Raw genomic sequence first — 22,218 nt, forward strand, 5'->3', positions numbered from 1 at the left:
AAGACTCTTGAGAGTCCCTTGGACTGCAAGGAGATCCAACCAGTCCATTCTGAAGGAGATCAGCCCTGGGATTTCTTTGGAAGGACTGATGCTAAAGCTGAAACTCCAGTACTTTGGCCACCTCATGTGAAGAGTTGACTCATTGGAAAAGACTCTGATGCTGGGAGGGATTGGGGGCAGGAGGAGAAGGGGACGACAGAGGATGAGATGGCTGGATGGCATCACTGACTGGATGGACGTGAGTCTGAGTGAACTCCGGGAGTTGGTGATGGACAGGGAGGCCTGGCGTGCTGCGATTCATGGGGTCACAAAGAGTCGGACACGACTGAGCGACTGATCTGATCTGATATTCATGGAATAAGTAAAAGGAGATTGAATGGCTTATCGTCTGTGTCATTTTTGCGTCATGATATTGAGGATTGTTCTATAATCTCATAAGGCAATATATGCAAATACTGGCTTTTAAAGGAGGAAGAAATCACTGTTTCCCTGCCACCCTCATTTGTGGTGGTTTAGCTTAAAACTGTTCATCTGCCTCTTGGAGTTTATATTCTATCTGTAGAACTGAAAATTATTGCTTGTTAAGAAGAGATAGTTTGCATGGTGGCTCAGAGGTTAAAGCATCTGCCTCCAATGCAGGAGACCCAGGTTTGATCCCTGGGTCAGGAAGATCCCCTGGAGAAGGAAATGGCAACCCACTCCAGTATTCTTGCCTGGACAGTCCCATGGATGGAGAAGCCTGGTGGGCTACAGTCCACAGGGCCGCAAAGAGTTGGACACGACTGAACGACTTCACTTTCAAGAAGAGATAAATGTATGATAGTGGGTAAATGGTGAAATTTGTGATGGATATGATTATTACCATACTGTTCTTATTGTCTGTTTACTCCAAAATATTTACTTTTTATGAGAGTTTTTATAGATACTTGCATGTGATGGAAATCCATAGAGTGATTTGAAACAAGTGCTACCTCAGCTATCTCCAGGAACAATTTCTTTTAATCATTCTTGCTTGGTTCTTCTGCTAGCTCTCTCCATTATTACTAAAAAAATAGATAATTCTAAATAATATGCTTATACATCTATTTCCAAATTTATCACTTTTAGCTAATTTCATTGACTCTAACATAAAAGGTGAAGATTTAGTTAATTTATATCACCTTTATCGTTTCTTCCTTTTCTCAATCTATATTTTGGTTTATATTATATTATTATTTAAGTTAATATAACATGTTGTTTTTTGCTATTGTATATTTCCAGTGTGGGATTTGGGGGTTCAAATTATTTCCCTTTAGAAGATTATTAGTCCATTGCCTTTTAAAAAATTACTTATTTTATGTTTTAGTTGAACCAGATCTTCGTTGCAGTGCAAGGCTTCTTATTGCAGAGGCTTCTCTTGTTGCAGAGCATGGGTTCTAGAGCTGGGGCTTCAGGAGCCTTGGCACATGGTCTTAGTTGTTCACATCATGTGGGATCTAGTTGCTGGCTCAAGGATCGAACCCATGTCCCCTGCATCGGCAGGCAGATTGTTAACCACTGGACCGGCAGAGAAATCCAGTCTGCTGTCCAGCATTGATGACGGGATGTCATAAATCAGTTTCTCATGTCCTTGTGGTGACTTTGAGGTGATCCTCTGGGAGCTTTTCAGTTTGTCCTTAGATGTTTGAAATTCAAGATGGTATGACTATGATGGATCTTTTTTTCACTCATTGGGCTGTATCCTCTGTGGCTGTTTTCAATCTGATGACATAGATCCTTCTTCAGGCTCTGAGACATTTTCCCCTGTTGTTTCTTTGATCACTTCCTCTGTCTGTTTCCCCTGCTTCTCCTTCTGCAACTTAGGTTGGTCCCAGCTCACCCCTCAACAACACTCCATGGAATAACTTCTTTCTGCCAAGCCTGGGGACACTTCAGAAGCTAGTGGGCACTAGGGATGTCTGGACAATGCTTGCCTTTGAGAATTGCATCTGTCCTTGTTTTTGTGTTGAGTCAGGAGCAAAAACACTCATGTTCTTTTTAAAGTAGGGAACCCAGAGGGAAACTTACTAAAATGAACAGATAAGTTCTTATTACTGCTTCATCTTCTACTTCTTCACTTTTATTATTATTCACTGTTTATCTTTTACTTTATAATTTTTAGTTACCTTTAAATCTTTCTGGTAAAGACAAGTAGAATATTTTTACTTAACCAGCACCACGGAGCCTAAAAAATTTAGGCTAGTCATCTAAATAATTCAACACAGTTCCTGAGATATTAATATCTGAATAAAAATATCCAGGGCATGACTTGGGTTTCATCATGAGCAATAGAAACGGATTTTGATTAAAAGAAAGAAAGAAAGAAAAAACACTTTAATGGCAGAATCAGAGGAAGAGGTGAACGATTAGATCCCCACAAGGTCAGGTAACAGGGCTGGCAGCTCTAGTCATTTCTGCTGTGGGAATGAATAGGCAGTTCTTAGACTACTGACAACAGGAGGATTCTCCTCTAAACTTTTCCTAAATTGGCTGCGAGGAGTGAAACCATTGCTTTAGCTTGATTGCCAAGCTCCCTTTTGGAGAAGAGATGGGACCATCTTGGACAGTGCTAGGAGGAGCACACAGAATGATGAACAGGTTGTGGCCCGAGTGGACAAGACAGCAGCAGCCCGCGTCCACTCTGTATTTGGGGGCGCCGAGCGGAGGATCTAACGCGTGGGTTCTTCCTCCCCCAGTGCTGCCGCCTGTGCTGGTACCCCGACACAGCGAGTACAACCCGCAGCTCAGCCTCCTGGCCAAGTTCCGCAGCGCGTCCCTGCACAGCGAGCCTCTCATGCCGCACAACGCCACCTACCCCGACTCCTTCCAGCAGCCTCCGTGCCCCACCTTCCCGCCGTCGCCCGGGGCCCCGTTCCCGCCGTCCCCGTGCACGGCCGGCTACCCCCACTCCCCGGGCAGCCCCTCCGAGCCGGAGAGCCCCTTCCAGCACTCAGGTCAGTGCCGGCCGCGGTCTCCTGGGATGCGATCCAACGCGGTTGTGTGGGCGGGGCCATCGTGAGCATCATTTGTCACTTGCAGTTCAAACCACAGGCTCTAGGGGGCCCTTGGACCCTGCCCACCCTCTTGATCAGGACTCAATCCATTTTGGAGCAGTTATCAGTTTTTTTTCTTTTTAAAAAATTTTTATTGGGGTGTAGTTGATTTACAGTGTTGGTTAATTTCAAGTGTATTGCAAAGTGAATCCCTTACACATATACATATTCCACTCTTTTTTAGATTCTTTCCCCATATAGGTCATTATAGAGTATTGAGTAGAGTTCCTTGTGCTATACAGTAGGTCCTTATTAATTAGCTATTTTATATATAGTCAGTCAGTCAGTTCAGTCGCTCAGTCATGTCCGACTCTTTGCGACCCCATGAATTGCAGCACGCCAGGCCTCCCTGTCCATCACCAACTCCCAGAGTTCACTCAGACTCACGTCCATCCAGTCAGTGATGCCATCCAGCCATCTCATCCTCTGTTGTCCCCTTCTCCTCCTGCCCCCAATCCCTCCCAGCATCAGAGTCTTTTCCAATGAGTCAACTCTTCGCATGAGGTGGCCAAAGTACTGGAGTTTCAGCTTTAGCATCATTCCTTCCAAAGAAATCCCAGGGCTGATCTCCTTCAGAATGGACTGGTTGGATCTCCTTGCAGTCCAAGGGACTCTCAAGAGTCTTCTCCAACACCACAGTTCAAAAGCATCAATTCTTCAGCACTCAGCCTCCTTCACAGTCCAACTCTCACATCCATACATGACCACAGGAAAAACCATAGCCTTGACTAGACGGACCTTTGTTGGCAAAGTAATGTCTCTGCTTTTCAATATGCTATCTAGTAGTGTGTATGTATGTATGTATCAATCCCAATCTTCCCATTAATCCCTCCCCTCTCTGCCCCCAATAACCATAAGTTTTTTTCCATAGGTTTATTTTTTACATATGTGACTCTATTTCTGTTCTATAGATGAGTTCCTTTGGAGCCTTTTTTTAGATGCCACATATAAGCAATATCATATGATATTTGTCTTTCTCTGACTTGCTTCACTTGGTATGAGTTATCAGTTTCTTCTAGTAAAATAAGGAATATCAGGAGCTGACAAGTTCCTGCAGACATGCATGAATGCATTTGGTGCTGGCTGCTGTCATCCACCTCATTCAGGTCTTCCTATGCTCATTTATTTAACAGATATTTTGAGCTCTTTTTATCTGCAAGCCTTGCCTGGGGTGCAGGAGCTCTGAGAAACTAGATGGATTTGAACATCATCCTTGGGAATTTCCAGGGATTTTTCTTTTTTAATTTAAGGAATTAGAAGTAAGATTATAAAATACTTAACCAGGAAGACGTGGCCTGAGGGCAGACAGTGTAGCGGAATCAGTGGTAGGTCTCTTCTCTGACTGCCTTTCTCAGCAATCCAAGGGAGTCCTTTCCTTCGAAAGGTGAATCTAAGTCAGATAATGAAGGAGAGATTTACATACCTTGTGAGAGTGAGATAAAGAATACCCCCAGCTCACAAGTTCCTAAGGGTGTTGTTATTTGGTTGCTCAGCCGCGTCCGACTCTTTGTGACCCCGTGGACTGTAGCCCACCAGGTTCCTCTGCCCATGGGGTTTCCCAGGCAAGAATCCTGGAGTGGGTTGCCATTTCCTTCTCCAAGGGACCTTCTCGACAGGGGGATTGAACCCATGTCTCCTGCACTGTCAGGCGGATTCTTCACCACTGCGCCACCTGAGAAGCCCTTTTAAGGGTGTGCACAAATGCATTTGGTGCCAGATGCTGCAACCTGCCTCTCATGTCTTCCCATAGTCATTGGGTTGGCCAAAAAGTTAGTTCAGGTTTTTCCTTAAGATGTTACAGAAAAACCCCAACAAACTTTTTGGCCAACCCACTATTTGACAGTTATTTGTCAAGCTCTTATTGTGTGCAAGCATTGCCTTAGGGTTCAGAAAGGAGAATTAAAATGTTAATTGAAATTATTCCCGTCCTCAGAAAACTTATAAAACGTGGGAAGATAAGGGCTTTGTCCCTCCTCTTCCCTTCTGACTCACACCATCAGTCTTTCGTTTTGCCCTTCAATAGCACAGCTGCTATTTTCCATGTGTATCTACTGTCATATCTATCACACTGAGTTACACCGTCAGTCACTCCTTTTGCCCTTCAATAGCACAGCTGCTATTTTCCATGTGTATCTACTGTCACATCTGGCACACTGTGTCTTGTCAACCACTCTGAGATCAGTTGCCTTCTCTTTTGTGCGTCCAGCACAAAGAATCTACCTGTGATGCAGGAGACCCCAGTTTGATTCCTGGGTCGGGAAGATCCCCTAGAGAAGGGGTAGGCTACCCACTCCAGGATTCATGGGCTTCCCTGGTGGCTCAGACAGTAAAGAATCCACCTACACAACTGAGCGACTGAACAACAACAACAACAAAGGTTTGTGGTGGATTTCCTTCCAGTTTGTGTCCTTGTAATAAGCTAGGTAAATGTTGCTCAGCTTTAAGGTTCACACAGACCGTGTGGCGATCTTTTATAAATGCAAATTTTGATTCCCTGCATCTGGAGTGGCTTCTAAGAATCTGCATTCCTAAGAAGTTCCTAGGTTGCTGCAGGGGCTGTGGTCCCAGGAACCACACCAAGAAGGGAGGGTCTAAAGGACTTTACTATTCAACATATCTCAGGGGGAATTCTTTCATAAGTGAAGGTCCATTTGGAAACCAAATAACAACCCCCTAATTTATCTGTTTTGTAAGTTTATATTTTAGTGCTTATAAGAACACACTCTAGATACAAGAATTACTAGGATACGCAAAGAAAAGAAAGATACTATAATCAATAGAAAGGCAGAAAAAGAACGTGAGTGGCAAAGAAAGAAAGAACTCTGAAATTGGGTTTCTGAATTTACTGGCAACTTACTTTGAAAAATTTGGGGTGAAAACATAACATTCATCAATTTCCTAATGAATTAGATCTCTCCCTTTAAAGTATATTTATGGCATGAAATAATAATCCCATATATACACAAAGAAGAATGTGAGTCTATATGGAATTTTTTTTCTTTCTTAACAATTTTAAATCATATGCAGTATTTTTGCTTTGATTTTTTTATCATATCTGAACAATTATTTTTCATCTTTAGTTCTTTAGAAAAGGATACTCTTTGCTATAGGAATTCAGTTTGGCAGTAAAATGCTGTCTCTCAGCTGTAAAGGTGACATGACCTTCTAACTTCCTTTTAGCCGTGTTTCCTTTGGGTAGGGGGATGAAGTTTACACAGATCCAATCATACCAATGTTGCCTGGCCCCTCAAAAATAATAAACTTATTTACAAAGATTCCAGCCTTGGGAGAGTCATCAGGACATTGGCCCCTGTTCCCAGGTATGTGGACCAGGTGAGCAGCCTGCAAGCAGCTTCCGTGAAAAAGGCAAGTTTGAAAACAACGCACAGCAGTCCAGTGGCTCTCACAGCCAGCCTTTGGGGGACAGCGGTCACCTCGGTTTCCTGGTGGAGCCGTGGGCTGGGAGGCCCCGGGCACGGTGGTGGTGATGTCCTGTCTGATTCACTTCTGTTTCAGATTTTCGGCCCGTTTGCTACGAGGAGCCGCAGCACTGGTGCTCCGTCGCCTACTACGAACTGAACAACCGCGTCGGGGAGACATTCCAGGCTTCCTCCCGAAGCGTGCTGATCGATGGATTCACAGATCCTTCAAATAACAGGAACAGATTCTGTCTCGGACTTCTTTCTAATGTAAACAGAAACTCAACGATAGAAAATACCAGAAGACACATAGGAAAGGGTAAAGGCAAATGTGTAATCCACTGCATATGTTCTTCTGAGCTAACAAACACGGCAACAGAAACGAGCCACGGATTGGCTGCGTGGCCCAGTGGGATGTTCCCAGGGCTGGGAGCTGGGAGACTGCTGGGGATTCTGTTGGGGAGAGCGTGAGAGCTTTTGGGGTCTTTTAGTGTCTCCACCTCTGAGGTAGACACAGCATCTTCTGGGGGATGGCGTAGGGTGGGTGTTAGAAGATGAACAAGACGAGAAATACAAAGACAGGATGAAATGATTGAAGAGATGTAGCAAGAATTATTTTTGAGTTGCCTCAAATGCTAAATAGGATGACTTCTGAAGAGGAGGAATCTGTATCAGGTAAAGTTACTTTTAGAGACTGAGAAGGGAGCTCATTAAAAATCCGATGACTTGTTTGTTTAGAAGCCTTTGGTAGGGGATTGGGGTTTTCTTGTGTCTAGGTACTTTTACAACAGCTGAACCAGCACAGGCCTCACTCGGGTCTGGAAATGACGCCTTTGGAACCCACCTCATCGGTGTGATTGTCTCAGCCTAGCCTGAGGCCTGGTTGAGGATCTTTAGTTATTTCTGTTTAGTTTTGACTGTGCTGAGTCTCCGTTGCTGCGCACGCTTTTCTCTAGCTGTGGCGAACAGGGGCTGCTCGCTAGTTTCGGTCCACAGGTCTCTGGTTATGGAGCACGGGCTCTAGGTTGCGAGGGCTTCAGTAGTTGTGGCTCCCAGGCTCTAGAGCACAGGCTGAGTAGTTGTGGAGCACAGGCTTAGTTGCTCCTTGGCGTGTGGAATCTTCCCAGACTAAGGATGGAACCTGTGCCTCCTGCATTGTCAGGAAGGAAGCCACCAGGGAAGCCCTCATATTTTCTTTCCTATCCGAAGAGTTGGCAATCTGAATGATGCCTGGTTGTCCACTGAAATCACAGGTGTAAAGAGGCTTCAGGGCCATTTGATCTTTTCTCTCCCCGTCGAGCACTTACCACCTTGGGAAGTAGCCACAAGACTTTTCTTTCAAGTTTCCAGGGAAGACCATTATTTCATGTGTGATGCAATCTGTGTTTTTCCTAACTATCTCCCAAACGTCTCCTGTTGTCAACCTACAGACCGTCGATTAGAGGCAGGCCGAATTTGTTCACTGATGTTAACCCTTAATGGTGACAGTTACTTTATTTTATCCTGTATCTTCCCATAGTGGCTCTGTGGTGGCTTACGAGAAGCCTTTATAGAGAAATGATAAATCAAAAAGAGAAAGTCAGAAGCTGAGAGTGGGTCGAGGAGATGAGTACAAGTATGTCATCCCTCAGAATTAGCACTGTGATTATGACTGTGGTTAAAATTTTCCCCTAGGCTCCCAGAGAGTTCAGAAAACGGAAACTTAATCTGTAACTTCTATCCCAAGGGGAAAACATAGTCAGTCCTCACAGGAAGTGATACTTTTGACTTCTTAAATTTCTCAGGATGGTTTTACTTTGGAATGATTTTTATAAGAATCGTCAGGTGATCTAAAGATAGAATGTTAAAATGTGCTGCTGTAGAGCCATTTGCTGCAGGGCTTTGCAGATTGGTCCGCAAGAGAGACTTCTACTTAAGCCACTTGATCTAAAAATAGAATTAAAATATGCAGAGAGTGTTGAATACCTTCTGGGAAGCTTTCTGAAAGCAGTTTGTTCAAGGTGCTGCTGATGTGGATGGATAGACGTGGAGGGCTGGTGTCATGTTACTAACTGAGAGATAATCTACAGGGTTAAAAAAACATCAGAGCAAGATCCAGAGAGCCTAGGAAGCACTCACCTGGATGGAAGGACACCCCAGCCTCAACAGGGTACCCAAGGCAAAGGCACAGTTTTCTCAGAAAGCTGCTTTGGAATTGCCTTGATGTGTGGGGTTTGGGGGGCATCATCGACTCGATGGACATGAGTTTGAGTGAACTCCGGGAGTTGATGATGGACAGGGAGGACTGGCGTGCTGTGGCAATTCATGGGGTCGCAAAGAGTCGGACACGATGGAGCAACTGAACTGAACTGGGGGAAAAAAAGGCGGGGTGGAGGGTGGCTACAAGACATGCCATAAAGCATGGCATGGAATATTTCCAAAGCAAGAGTGATTGGTCTTATGTGAGGTCAGGGGGACCTCTCTCAGGGGCTCCTGTGGCTTCCCTGGTTCTTAGCTGCATGGCTTTCTGGAGCACCAGCCTGAGTAAGTTTGCAGCCAAACGCATCCCAAGGTTAGGGAGCAAGTTAGCTTGTTAGTTAACTAACTAATTCCGTTAACTGCGGAGTTAGTTACGGGAGATGCTCAAACTTCAGAGATACACATTCATCTCACAAATATTTATTGAGCATCCACTCTGGGCCAAGCAATTCTGCCACTTGGGATATAGCAATGGGAAACAAGCAAAACAAAACAAAAAACTCCTGGCTTTGTGGATTATCTACTACTAAAGAAAGACAAACAAGAAATTATACACACACACACACACACACATACATGGGGGCTTCCCAGGAGGCACTAGTGGTAAAGAGCTTGCCACCCAATGCTGGAGATGTAAGAAACATGCATTTGATCCGTGGGTCAGGAAGATCCCCTGGAGGAGGGCGTGGCAACCCACTCCAGTATTCTCGCCTGGAGAATCCCGTGGACAGAGGAGTCTGGCTGGTTATAGTCCACAGGGTCACAAACAGTCGGATATGACATGAAGTGACTTAGTACACACGCATGCATACACATACATACATCCACACACACACACACACACACACACACACACACACACAGTCAAATGGTAAGTATCTAGAGAAAAACAAAGGAGGGGAAGAGAATGGGGGAGGATGGGGGAGCTAGGCAGGCAGGCAGGCTTGCTAAGGAAGTGACATCTGAGTCGAGAGCTAAACAGGGATTCGGCAGTGTGGGTACCTTTCTGAGCAAAGGGAGCAGCATGTGCAAGGGCCCTGGAACCTGCCTGGCACAGTGTGAGGAACAGCAGCAATGCCAGGGCGAGTGGAACAGAGTGAGCAAGGGGGCTAGGAAGTCATAGAGGAGGAGGGGACAGGACCGGGTCACATGGCCTGGGAGCCATGCGGAGTGCTTTAGCTTTGTGTGTGTGACACAAGAAGGTGGAGTTAAGTTGGAGTTTATAGATCTGAGTTTTCACTGTAAAAGGATCTCCTGGCTATTATATCGCAATGAGCCTGTGCGTTGTGGGGGGTGAGACATCTATAAAGATTCTTTTGTTATAGTTAACAATGGGCCATTTCTCCCCTCAGTAGTTATCAGTGGCTTCGAGGTCACTTCTGGCGCGTGTTTCTTGCCACTTATGGAAGATGGCGATCCACTGAAGAGATCCGTGCTGCCGCCCTGTCAGCAGTGCGTGTTCTTTGAGCTTTTGTCTGTGGTGGTGATGGTTCACGGGCTGACTCACCGTGCTCTTTCATCCTGTTCTCCATCTAATGCCATGCACCGTGAGGCAGAGGGGTTGGCACGAAGCCTTTCTCTGTAACCTTGCAACAGTTAACACATCTATTGCTTTGACCTCTCTGGCCAAGAGCTTTAAATAGCCATTAGCAAGTTAGCGCTAGAATCTCAGAGGCTGCAGCTTCAGTATCAGAGGCAGGACCTCAAAGAACCTGGAACACTGCCTTCTAACCTGAGGTCTGTCCATACTCCTCCTTAAAAACCAGGCAAACTGCCTGACCTCTCCTGAATGATTCAGCTACCCCCACAGATCCCAGATCCGAGAGGCACCCTGCAGGCACTTCCACATATTACTGCTCTGTAGTCACTCTACAAGTTAGGATTTCTTCGTCCCATTTTACAGGTGAGGCAGCAGAAGCTCAGAAGAGTTCAGTAGCTTACCCATGGTCCCACAAGGGATAGATTTTGCACCCATGGCTCTGTCTCTCAGGCCCAGTTGCTCCCTTCTGCTGGAGGGGAGTGACCCTCCTGGTTTTTCGTCTCAGCACCCCTCTTGGTTCAGTGCTTGAGGAATTGAATCTTTTGATATGGAATGAAAATGGTTGTCGTATGCCACAGCCACAATATGTCATAATCAACTCTGAGATGTGGAAATAAGGCCCTCGTAGTACTGCAGTGTTGAAATTGTACAACCATTTACTTTAAAAATGTAAACCAGAAAATATTTTGTGTTTTCCCCCCAAGAATACTCCAGAAAAGCAGTCCCACACTGAGTTACACTGAACTCCATGGGAGGATTATTAGCATCATTATTGGGGAAAAAGATGAAGAACTGCTGACATGTCATACCTGTCTGTGATTGCCCAAAATAAAGGCAAGGTTATTTCCTGAGGTTTGGGGAATGATGGAATAGCCAGTTTGGGTCACTGGAGTATACAGCATGCCTGATTTTTTAGAGTGGCTTTTAAGATGGCCCTGATTTCCAAACACTGAGGAAAGCCGCAGTTTTGAAAGGACTGCGTGGGCATACGTGTGCTCTTAAGGTCATCGAGTTCGGGTTATATTTCTTAGACATGCACAACATAATATAATCCTAATCAATAGCAGTGTCCGTTCTGAGCACCTCTGGTTGCGCTGTCACTGCCCACAGCGCCACTGACCCACATGAGGAGCCTGCTCCCAGCTCTTGGTGTGAAAGAACACTTGGGCAGGACGGACATGTTTCTTCTTTGCAGCTGTAGACGAGCTGCGTGTGTCCTGGCTGCTGGCTGTTCTTCCTCCCATGGGAGAAGAGAGGGGAGACTGATAGTTCCTGAGGCATTAGCCCCACGTATTGAACTTTACCGGGGCTTCCCAGGTGGCACTAGTGGTCAACAACCCGCCTGCCAGTGCAGGAGACCTAAGAGACGTGGGTTTGATCCCTGGGTCAGGAAGATCCCCTGGAGAAGGAAATGGCAGCCCACTCCAGTGTTCTTGCCTGGAGAATCCCATGGACAGAGGAGCCTGGTGGGCTACAGTCCGTTGGATTGAAGAGAGTCAGACAAGGCTGAAATGACCTAGCACACATACGCACGCACTGAATGAGGCAAACCTGGACCTTCCCAGACATAATATCATAGATTTCAAATCATGGAATTGCTTTGAGAAGCAGTTTTTCACTTCTTTATGAAACTTTATTTTCTTGTACATCTCAAGTTGTTCTGTGGAGATCTAGTAATGCTTCCCTTTTTCGTGTAAGGAATTATCCTGAGACAAGGGTTTAGTTTGTCAGTTCCTTAGAAGCAGGGTCTGTACCTCGAGGTGATTTTTTTTTTCATTGTTTAAAAAATTATTTTTGGGGCTATGCTGGGTTTTAGTTATAGCACGAGGGATTTAGTTCCCTGACCAGGGATTGAACCTGGACACCGGGATTGGGAGTGTGGAGTCTTAGCCACTGGATCACCAGGCAAGTCCCTCAAGGTGATTTTTGGATCCCTTCTTTCCCAGTGGATTTAGTTTCCTGGTCTCAAAACATCCTTTCCATTCTGCCTTTGAATGTGTGTGAAGTTTCTCATCCCTGAAAAAGCAAATCCTAAAAAATATTTAACACAGAACATCATACTGTTGCAGTAATTACACAGGATACTGAAGAATACTTAATATCATGAGAAAATGTTGTCAGTATTTTAATAGTGAAAAAAGGTTATAAAAAAGCCTATAGAGTATGATCCCAATTTTATTTAAAATGTACACATGAAAGACTGAAAGTATATGACAGATGTTAGTACTGATTATTTCTAGGTTGTGGATTTGTGGCTGATCTGTATTCTTTGCATCTCAGTATTTTCAACATTTCTTCTAGTGGGCTTTCCTGCTCCTGTGAGGATGGGGTGGGACCCGGTATGTCCAGGCGAGCTGGGGTTGCTGCAGTCAAGAGTGGTAGTGAGAGAGTAGAGAGAGAGAAAGTAGTGCCAAGGGGCACCCACCTTGGCAGAATCACTGAGTGTGTGCATGCACAGTGGGGCGTTCACTGGGGCTCAGTGCTGTGCTTAGTCACTCAGTCGTGTCTGACTCCTTGCGACCCCATGGACTATAGCCAGCCAGGCTCCTCTGTCCATGGGATTCTCCAGGCAAGAATACTGGAGTGGGTTGCCATTACCTCCTCCTGGGGATCTTCCCAATCCAGGGATTGAACCCAGGTTTTTGAAATTGCAGGCAGATTCTTTACTATCTGAGTAACCAGGGAAGCCCAAGAATACTGGTGTGGGTAGCCTATCCCTTCTCCAAGGAATCTTCCCCACCCAGGTATCAAACTGGGGTCTCTTGCATTACAATTGGATTCTTTACCAGCTGAGCTACCAGGGAAGCCCCAAATCTGCTTGCTTGTTCATCCTATTTGTCCAGAGATGTCTTCAAGTAATAGCTTGAGGGGACTGACTTTGTACCAGCCCGGAGGCGGCTCTGTGTGAATTGAAAGGAGCCCCTGCTGCCATCTGCTGGAGGAGTCTTGTAATAACCATACAAATCTCGGATGTCTGAGGCACACCCTGGGTTTGTGTAGTGCACAGCTGCGGTCACAGTCTTGGGCAGGCCCACCTCCATCCTCTGGCCCAAAGCCCTGCTGTAGGTCTGGAAACCTTTACTTTTATATTATTTTTATAATTTATTTATTTATTATTTACTTTAGTTTTGTGTTTTCTTGTCAAACTGTGCCGAGTCTTCATTGCTGTGCTGGGCTTTCTCTAATTGCAGCAAGCAGAGGCTACTCTCTAGTTGCTATGCGCAGGCTACTCATTAAGTGGCTTCTCTTACTGCAGGGCACCTGCTCTAGAGCTTCAGTAGTTGTAGCATGTGGGCTCACGAGTTGTGGCACCTTCTTTGGGTGTTTATCTGCTCACTGTTCTCCGTGGCAATTTAGCACCTCGCAGATGTGGTTTAAAGCCAGGCTTCTGGCCTGTCAAATGGATGCGAATAAAATCCCTTGCTTACTTGACTCTTTAGATGCTGCTGTCTCTAGCCTTCTTCATCATGGGGTTGAATATCCCTCCTTGTTCCGGTGACCAGGGCCGGCTCAGGGCTTCTCTGGGCACATCCCATCCGCTCTGCCCCTTCTTCTCACTCAGGATGCTGAACTGCTGCCTCCCCATCCAGGCTCTTCTCTGCTTTCTGTGCTCCGCCAGGATGTCTGTGGTTGCAGATAAGACTTTTAACAGGATTGAAAATCATCCCCTAAATAAAGACCAGAGTCAGATAGCAAAAAAATCTTATCTGTTCTTAGTAAGCTCTAGGAGGATTATGTATTTGAAGGGCATTCAACTCAAAGACATACTGAACACTTAGCAGCCCCATGCTCTGGCAATTTGATGACCTGCTCTCCCGCCACCCCAGAGGCAGGCCTTCCCCTGGGAGTTTTTAATGAAGTCTGGTTGGATTTGCCCCTGTCTCACCTCCCAATATGTGGGTCCAGCCAAGTAAGTCTGGGCTTCCCAGGTGGCTCAGATGGTAAAGAATATGCCTGCAATGCAGGAGACCCTTGTTTAGTCCCCGGGTCCAGAAGATTCCCTTGGAGGAGGGCATGGCAACCCACTCCCAATATTCTTGCCTGGAGAATCTCATGGACAGAGAAGCCTGATGGGCTACATACAGTCCACGGGGTCGCAAAGAGTCAGACGCGACTGAGCAACTAATAACACACACCTCCCACATGTGGGTCCAGCACTGTGTCCCAGCCAATTAGGACCATCCTTCTGCCTACTCCTCAGGCCCAGGGCCATGGGGATCAGACCCCAGGGCGTTCAGGAGAGAGAATCATGGAGGTGAGGCAGAAAAGGAAGGCTGAGCAGAGGAGGGGACCTGGTCTGACTGAGGCAGTGAGAGGGGAACCTTGACCCGAGTATCAAGAGCTTTATCATTGTGACCCTGAATCAGTTTCTTCAGACTGTGTTGGAGTCTGTGGTTTGCATACATGACCCTGAAAGCCATTCTTTTCTAAAATTGTATTAAGGGAAAGGAGATGGGAAAAGGAAACCATAAAGCTGGCAGGAAGTAGTTACATAATAGTGCAAAAATTGCCTCCATTGCTACTTAGATCCTGACAAAGAAACTGAGTGGCTATGTCGGTCAAGTTTCCTAAATGCAGGTCTGAGAAGCCCTGGAAGTCTTTCAGTTGTATTATTTAAAAGTGTGTGTTTGGTTTTTTTTAAGTACTGAAATCTGTCCCTATAAGTAGATTCAAGATAATTTCTACAATCCCCTTGCCACTGCATGGAGATTGTATTTACAACCATGTTGACACCTGGAGATAAGAGATTTTGTTTCTGCTAAAAGGTTGGGGAACAGTTGTTCTGGTATTTAATATTCCCTAGACTAGAACATCTTCACCTCACCTAACTCCAGTCCCTTGTTACAAATTTATGTTGAGTCTTAAACCCAGAATTTGGAGGAAGAGCATCAACTAAAATGTACTTTGAGCAACAACATTCTCAAGACCCTCTTCACCTTTTAGTTCTAAGAACATGAGATGAAATAGCATAAACTACATTTTGATTGAGTCTTTATATTTTATCTGAAAATGTGGCATGAATTTCACTGTAGGTAAAAATAGGCATTATTTCTATGACCTGTAAATGTAGGTGATAAGCTTTAAAATGGAATAGGTCTCTTTGAGGTACTAAGAGAAAAGGATTTATAATTGTTAGTAAAATAAAATGTAGACTTCATTTATCATGTCCTCTGAAGTGGATTTAGTATATTCATGTAAGTAACATTACCGTGGTACTTACTGTGTCAAGTTCTTTACTTCTACATGTCCTGAAGGACTATTTGATGTTTTCTGCATTATGTTGTTATTTTGCCTCTAATAGTATGAGATCTGCCTTTTAGAATGAACAAGCATGAGGCTGCAAGTGACAGGAGCAGTATTAATACATGCCAGCCTCCTTCTTTGTTCTTGGCTATGCAAGCCTGAGTTGCAATATACTTTTAAATGCACTCATGGAGAAAATACAGGTGATAATTAAAGCAGGTCAACCTTGGGGGCACTCGTGGTACTAATCAATGATTGGTGATATTAAAATTAACCTCACAGTTGATAGTCACGTCTCTTTAGGTGACAGAGGCGAATGAGATGGGAAGGGGGCTAAGTCTAAGTGGAATTCAGTGCTGGTGTTGGAAGACTGTTTTTGCCTCACAGGCGTGCACCTGTACTACGTCGGGGGAGAGGTCTATGCCGAGTGTGTGAGTGACAGCAGCATCTTCGTGCAGAGCCGGAACTGCAACTATCAGCACGGCTTCCACCCAGCCACCGTCTGCAAGATCCCCAGCGGCTGCAGCCTCAAGATCTTCAACAACCAGCTGTTCGCTCAGCTACTCGCCCAGTCTGTGCACCACGGATTTGAAGTCGTCTACGAGCTGACCAAGATGTGCACCATCAGGATGAGTTTTGTCAAGGTAAGGAGTGCTCACTTCCCGAGTGTAAGAAAGAGACCAAGAGCACAGGACTTCCGGAGCAGTCCAGTGGCTAAGACTCCCTGCTCTCAGTGCAGGGGCCCCACGTTCGATCCCTAGTCAGGGAACTAGATCCCACGTGGGTCAACTAAATATCCTGTGTGCCACAACTAAGACCCAGTACAGCCAAATAAGAAAATAAATAAGTAAAAAATATATATATTTTTAAACAGTCTTCGACTGATGTGACAGTTGGACAGCCAGGGCAAGTAGACAGCATTTTGGGAGGAAAACTCTCAATTGTTTTTCAGAAGAGCTCCTCCGTGAGTATGACATCTCTTGTTTAGCAATTTTAAGAAAATTCTTAAGTATATTACTTTTGGAGGAAATCCAAGTTAAGACAGTTACCTGATTTTTCTTTAAATAAAGAAGATAAAGTGACTATGATGGTTGTATAGGACTTAATGCTACAGAGATTTTTTTTTTCTTCCCTCAAATTGCTGAGCACTATGGTCACTCAGTAAATGGTGAATTTACCTGAAATTGAATAAGACACTCTCCTTACTCTTACAAAGCAGACAGGCAAACAGAGGCGATTGTATTTATAAATAAGCTACAAAACAGGACTGGGTCTAATACAAGGGAGTATGAATTAAGTGCTGTTTACAAAGGAATAAACAGGTTGGGATAAAAACATTATGGGGCTCATGATTAATTCTCATGCAGTAGTAGATGTTCTGCTTATGAATATTTGTGAATTTCTCAATTAGTTCTTTAATTAAAGTTGATGTGAAGGTTGGAGAATGGAGGGAGTTAACTTAGTGGGAAGGAAAAACTGGATTTGCGCGTTGAAGCTAAGCCCTCAGCTTATCATCTGTTTCATTCCTCACAAAGCACTTGCAAATAATTCTAGTGTTTCCAAATCTGAGCTTGTTTGTCAAACTGAGTATATGTGACAGTTTTCCCATGGTGACCTATCTATTCAAGGGGTATCAGTATGGCTTGTTCCAGATTTTTTCAAAGAAAAAATTTATTTATTCTGTAAAATTACCATTTTACAGAATTACAGAAAAATGTATTTATTAGTTCTGTAAAATTACCATTTTACAGAATTACAGAAAAATGTGTCCCATTTTTCAACACTCTTATTTATAATTTCAGTATTTAAAAAATGAGAATCAAGAATAGAGTTTCCAGTTTAGAAAATGACTTCTTGAATTCATTTTTTTCATGGTGACAAAACAGTTTCATTCAAATTTGCATGCGTGCTAAGTCGTTTCAGTTGTGTCCGACTCTTTGTGACCCCTTGGACTGTAGCCCCCCAGGCTCCTCTGTCCATGGAATTCTCCAGGCAAGAATACTGGAGTGGGTAGCCATTCCTTTCTCCAGGGATCTTCCTGACCCAGGGATCGAACCGAGATCCCCTGCATTGCAGGCAGATTCTTTACCATCTAAGGGCCACCAGGGAAGCCCTTATTCAAATTTACTGTTAAGCTTTAAAAGCATTTTTACACCGTCAGGCAATTAACAAATACCTGAAAGTCTTTTCAAACATTCTGATGCTTTAGAGCCAGCAGAGGGCAATAATAAGCAACCATTTGACGTACTTTTTTCTAGGCCTGTTTTAAAAATTGGGATGAGATGGCCAATGTCTCAGACATAATAATTTTACTGTATTATAAACTTGTATAGGAATTTGACTTTCCTAAGATCAACTAGATGTACTTCTCATATATGTAGCCTTTAAATTCATAAAACCACATAATTCACAAAATAAACTGTTACTAATATTGCAGGGACTTAAAAAAAAAGATTCCTAGCAAATATAACTATAGGTGATCAGTGTAAAAGAAATTGGTAAGTTCTCACCACAATAAAAAATTGCAACCATGTGAGGTCATGGATGTTAACAAAACTTATTTTTTGTGATCTCTCCTGGGGATGGTCACCAAAGGCAAATTGCCATAAGTGAGCCAGCATGGGAGAGGGGAAACAAGCTTTCTTCATCAACCCTGAGTAACAGAGAGCACCTTCAGCTCTCACTTAACAACTTTCAGATCCAGCCATTGTTCTGTTTCATGCAAAACACGGACTTCAGCATTAAGGGGGTGAACATGCATTCAAGCTCCCTTCCCTGGGGAAGACAGCATGATTTCCCAGTGTCTCTGACGTGGCTGGAACCCAGGCCCTCTCTAGGTCCATGGATTTAGTTGCGAGCCCAGGAGGATACCTGGGATGGGAACTCATCTTAGGGTGTCTGGCTGATGAAAAGGTTGTCTTGTACTTGCAGGAATGCAGAGTTCATGTTCTCAGGTCCCAGAAGCTGCCCTGGTGGGTGGGCTGTGTCCAGCAGGCCTGTTTCGTGCCCCTGGAGGCTGCCTGGAAATCTGGCACAATCACGTGGCTCCGTTTTTGCTTTTCAGGGCTGGGGAGCCGAGTACCATCGCCAGGATGTCACAAGCACGCCCTGCTGGATTGAGATCCACCTTCATGGACCGCTGCAGTGGCTGGACAAAGTTCTGACTCAGATGGGCTCCCCACACAACCCGATTTCTTCGGTGTCTTAACAGTCCTGTCTCACCACACATTTCTATAGGGTAGATGCTGTTGCAAGCAGTGGCTTATATCATTTCAGATTCATGACTAACTGAAGTTTCTAAGTACACATGTAAATACATTTAATATATACTCTTCATATTTTGTATCACCATCTTGGTTTGTGCTTTCTAGTTAACCTGATGCCACTACAACGCAATGAGAAAAGCAGGTTTTTCGCGCCTACGCTCTAATAAGCAGCAGCTTCTTTTGTGGGAGAGAACAAATGAGAGGCAAGTCTGTGGACAGTGTTTGAAGGGTGCTGGCAGAACAAAGGCAGCTTCCGTCTGCCGTGTCACATAAGGCATATTGTGTGGCCAGTCCAGAAAAATACTAAAACTGTTTACGTAGCAAAAATCAGGTACTAGCAGCACTAGGGCAAATAACACTTTGGACAAAACAAACCTGTAACATTTAAATAACCTCACTTCAAATGCTGACAAAAAAAGAAAATCAAGCTTGTAAAATCAGTTATGTAAAACAAGTCATATAAGCTTTATTTCTGAAGTTGAAATACCTGTAGGTAGACTGTTGTGCTGATATGAATGGTACCTTTTAAACAAATTAAAACTGTGATTGGAAAAGAAAGAAACTGTGAAGCTGAGAGCCAGGTTGCCTCATTATCTTACCACTGTACAGAAAAAATAGAATAAATGACTCTAATATGGGAAGATATTATAAATATGAAAATAGCATGAAATGAGCTATATCCCCCAACTGCAAAATAAGACCAGCACTTTCTTAATCCATGCATCACCCACAGAGATGCCTGCCTTCCACGTAGGAAATCACATTAAGTTCCACGTAAGTTCTCCTGGTGACTCAGGGCAGGCAGCTCTGCAGATCTTAGTCTGCACAGCATGCTTGCTGGCCTCGTGTTTAAGTCCCGTGTGTGTGTGTAGAAGCAGCAGTAGAATAAGAGCATTGGACAAAAACACCCTGTGTTTACTTATTCCTTCTCACATTCCCACGTTCACAGTCTCTAGGCGAGGGCACATTTTGCCACATGTTCCTCACACATTGGTAAATACTAACTCTTCACAGATGACTCAACGTTCACTGAAGCCTCTGAGAAAACCTAGACACGTTGCTGCAATCCATGTGAGTTCTTTAACTTAGTGTCTCTACTGATTAAGTGACCTGCTGGTCATAGGTGGTAGCCTCTTATAAAACTAAAGCCTCATACCTGGAAATAAGTTCCCAAATAAGAGTAATTCCATAATCCCTATCATTTCTGACGAACAGTGGTCCTAAATAACAGGACATTTTAAAAAATGCATACAAAATACCAAAACCTGTTATTTACCCTTGGATGATAAAGAGAGGGCCATTTACCAAATTTCTAGGTACTTTGATACATATATATATATTTCTGACCCACTAAACACTGCATTGCTTGGAAAATTATTTCACACCCTCTTTAAAATGTATAATTTAAGAAGGTAATTATGCTTGTTAACAGAGGGTACTTCAGTGATCCAGGAGGTTTCTTCATTTATACATTCTGTCTCAACTCTTTCTAGCATTAGTATATAGTAGCTGTTTCTCATTAAATTGTATTCAAGGTAGGAATGATCATATGAAAACAATGTATGCGTGAGCTACTGCCGTCACCTCTTGTAATGACTAGTGTTACCTAGAAGCTTTCATATATACAATAGAAAATATCACATTTTACAGTAAAGTTAGGTGGTCCGTTTAGTGTTTAGAGAATGCTGTAGTTTGTTGGTTCACCAACTATGTATGTGCCTGGCACAGTGTTAGGTACTGTGGAGTCAATGTGCACAAGAAACCGTCCCAGCCCTCTGGAGCTGAAAGTCTACACGGAAATCTGTAGAATCATCCTCATGTTTCAAGAACTATTAAAACAAAACATGCGCTCTTTCTTATGCTTGAAAAAAGTGTAATTGCTTTCCTAATTCTCTATTTTGAAACTGATTTTCTTGCTCTTCTGAGCAATCAAGTCATGGATGAAGACATCCTTGGATAAATGAGGCTTTTCTTCTGTCTCAAAGCTGGATTTTTCTCCTCTTGCTTCCCTGTTTTCCAGTAATTCCCTATGTCCCCTTTCCTTGGAAAAGGCATTAGTGTGGTGAAGTCTTCCTCAAACGAGTCCTGCTGCACAAAACAGCATGAGGTACATGTGGTCTGGGCTCCAGGGATCAAACATCGCTTTATCCGTCAGTGGTCAGACTCCTCCTCTGGTAATCTTACACCTTTACAGAATTAATCGGTACTAGTTGCTTATAAGTGACATGAAAAGATACACTGGCTTTCCACGCAGCTTTGGGAAACCAGGACATCTTCAAAAAATAAATGATTAAAGTGGTACGTATGCATCACTACCAGGTCTATCTCACCAAAAGCCTTTATCAAGATACTGTGAAATTCAGAGAATTTAGAAGTGATGGGAAATTAACCCTTAAGTCATTGTAACATAGTCACATTTTAGATCAGGCTTTTACATTTTTTTCTGGTAAGAATTGTTAAAAATTGTAATGCAAGGATTTGATTTCTGACTTCTAAATGTGCTTATTTAACATTCAATCCTTGAGGTAGACAGTCCAAACGATGTCTTCACATTCTTTTATAGGCTCGTGAGCAAAGTGGACATGCTGAGCCATTAATTGCATCAGCAATTGCCAAACATGTTTAAGGTTGCCGTAGACAAGGCAATAGAGAACAGTAACATCTGGCCTGCTGACAAGACTCAGAACATTAATAGTGCTGTTCAAGTCTGGGTTTTGTTTTTTCTCCTGTTAAAACTTTGAGATGTAAAAGTGTTTAGTTGGATGCTATTTTAATGCCTGCCAGTGCTTTGGAACTATTAAGATGTCAATCCTCAATACATTTACTTTATATTTTTTTCACACTCAGTTTAAATCAGAAAAGGTTGGACAACCACCTAGCATTTAGAATCTCCTTTTCATTGTCTTCTTAGGAAGTGAATACCCTGTCACAGCAACAAAAACATTTTTTAGGTATTGCCTGTTAAGACTTCAAGCACCGGCTTAACTTTGAGTATGTCCTGAATATTCGGTATACGTAGTCAACAAATAAAGCAAAATGGAACATGCATTCCAAATTTTGTCTGCTCTTGTTAACGATTTAATGGCCGAACTATATGACAAATTACATGATCTTGGCATATGTTAAGTTCAAATTAATGTAAAACAAACTAACAAAAAAGAAACTATTTCTATTTAAGTCATGTTTTTTATTATAGCTAGGCCTCAATTATCCTTCAAATGCACACTTACACTGTTATCTGATTGTTTATAATAAAGAATACTGTACCTAAATGTCTTTTGGCTCATTATTCCCTACAAACCTCATAGAAGGATTCGTTGTATATGGGTCCTTAAGATGATCTTATACAATCCTGTTTTGAAAATTGGATTTTTTGAAATCCAACATCCTATAGAGAAATTAGATAACAGTTTTGAATTAAGCATCTTAGAATAACTGGC

At 43.5% G+C, this 22,218-nt stretch overlaps 1 protein-coding gene across 2 annotated transcripts in view; it reads left to right on the forward strand.

Annotated features, from left to right (window-relative positions):
• SMAD9 (SMAD family member 9) overlaps positions 1 to 22,054 on the forward strand; it is a 66,841-nt gene extending 44,787 nt beyond the window's left edge. Inside the window, exons 3-6 of one of the 2 annotated variants that reach the window (XM_005213671.5) lie at positions 2,715 to 2,972; positions 6,588 to 6,809; positions 15,900 to 16,156; positions 18,577 to 22,054. In XM_005213671.5, the coding sequence (XP_005213728.1) occupies positions 2,715 to 2,972; positions 6,588 to 6,809; positions 15,900 to 16,156; positions 18,577 to 18,720 (881 nt within the window). In that variant the 3' untranslated portion in view covers positions 18,721 to 22,054. 2 annotated transcript variants of the gene reach the window in all.
• Positions 22,055 to 22,218: the final 164 nt, after the last annotated feature.

The sequence above is a fragment of the Bos taurus genome, chromosome 12, assembly GCF_002263795.3.
Source record: "Bos taurus isolate L1 Dominette 01449 registration number 42190680 breed Hereford chromosome 12, ARS-UCD2.0, whole genome shotgun sequence".
In the NCBI taxonomy this organism is placed as follows: Eukaryota; Metazoa; Chordata; class Mammalia; order Artiodactyla; family Bovidae; genus Bos; species Bos taurus.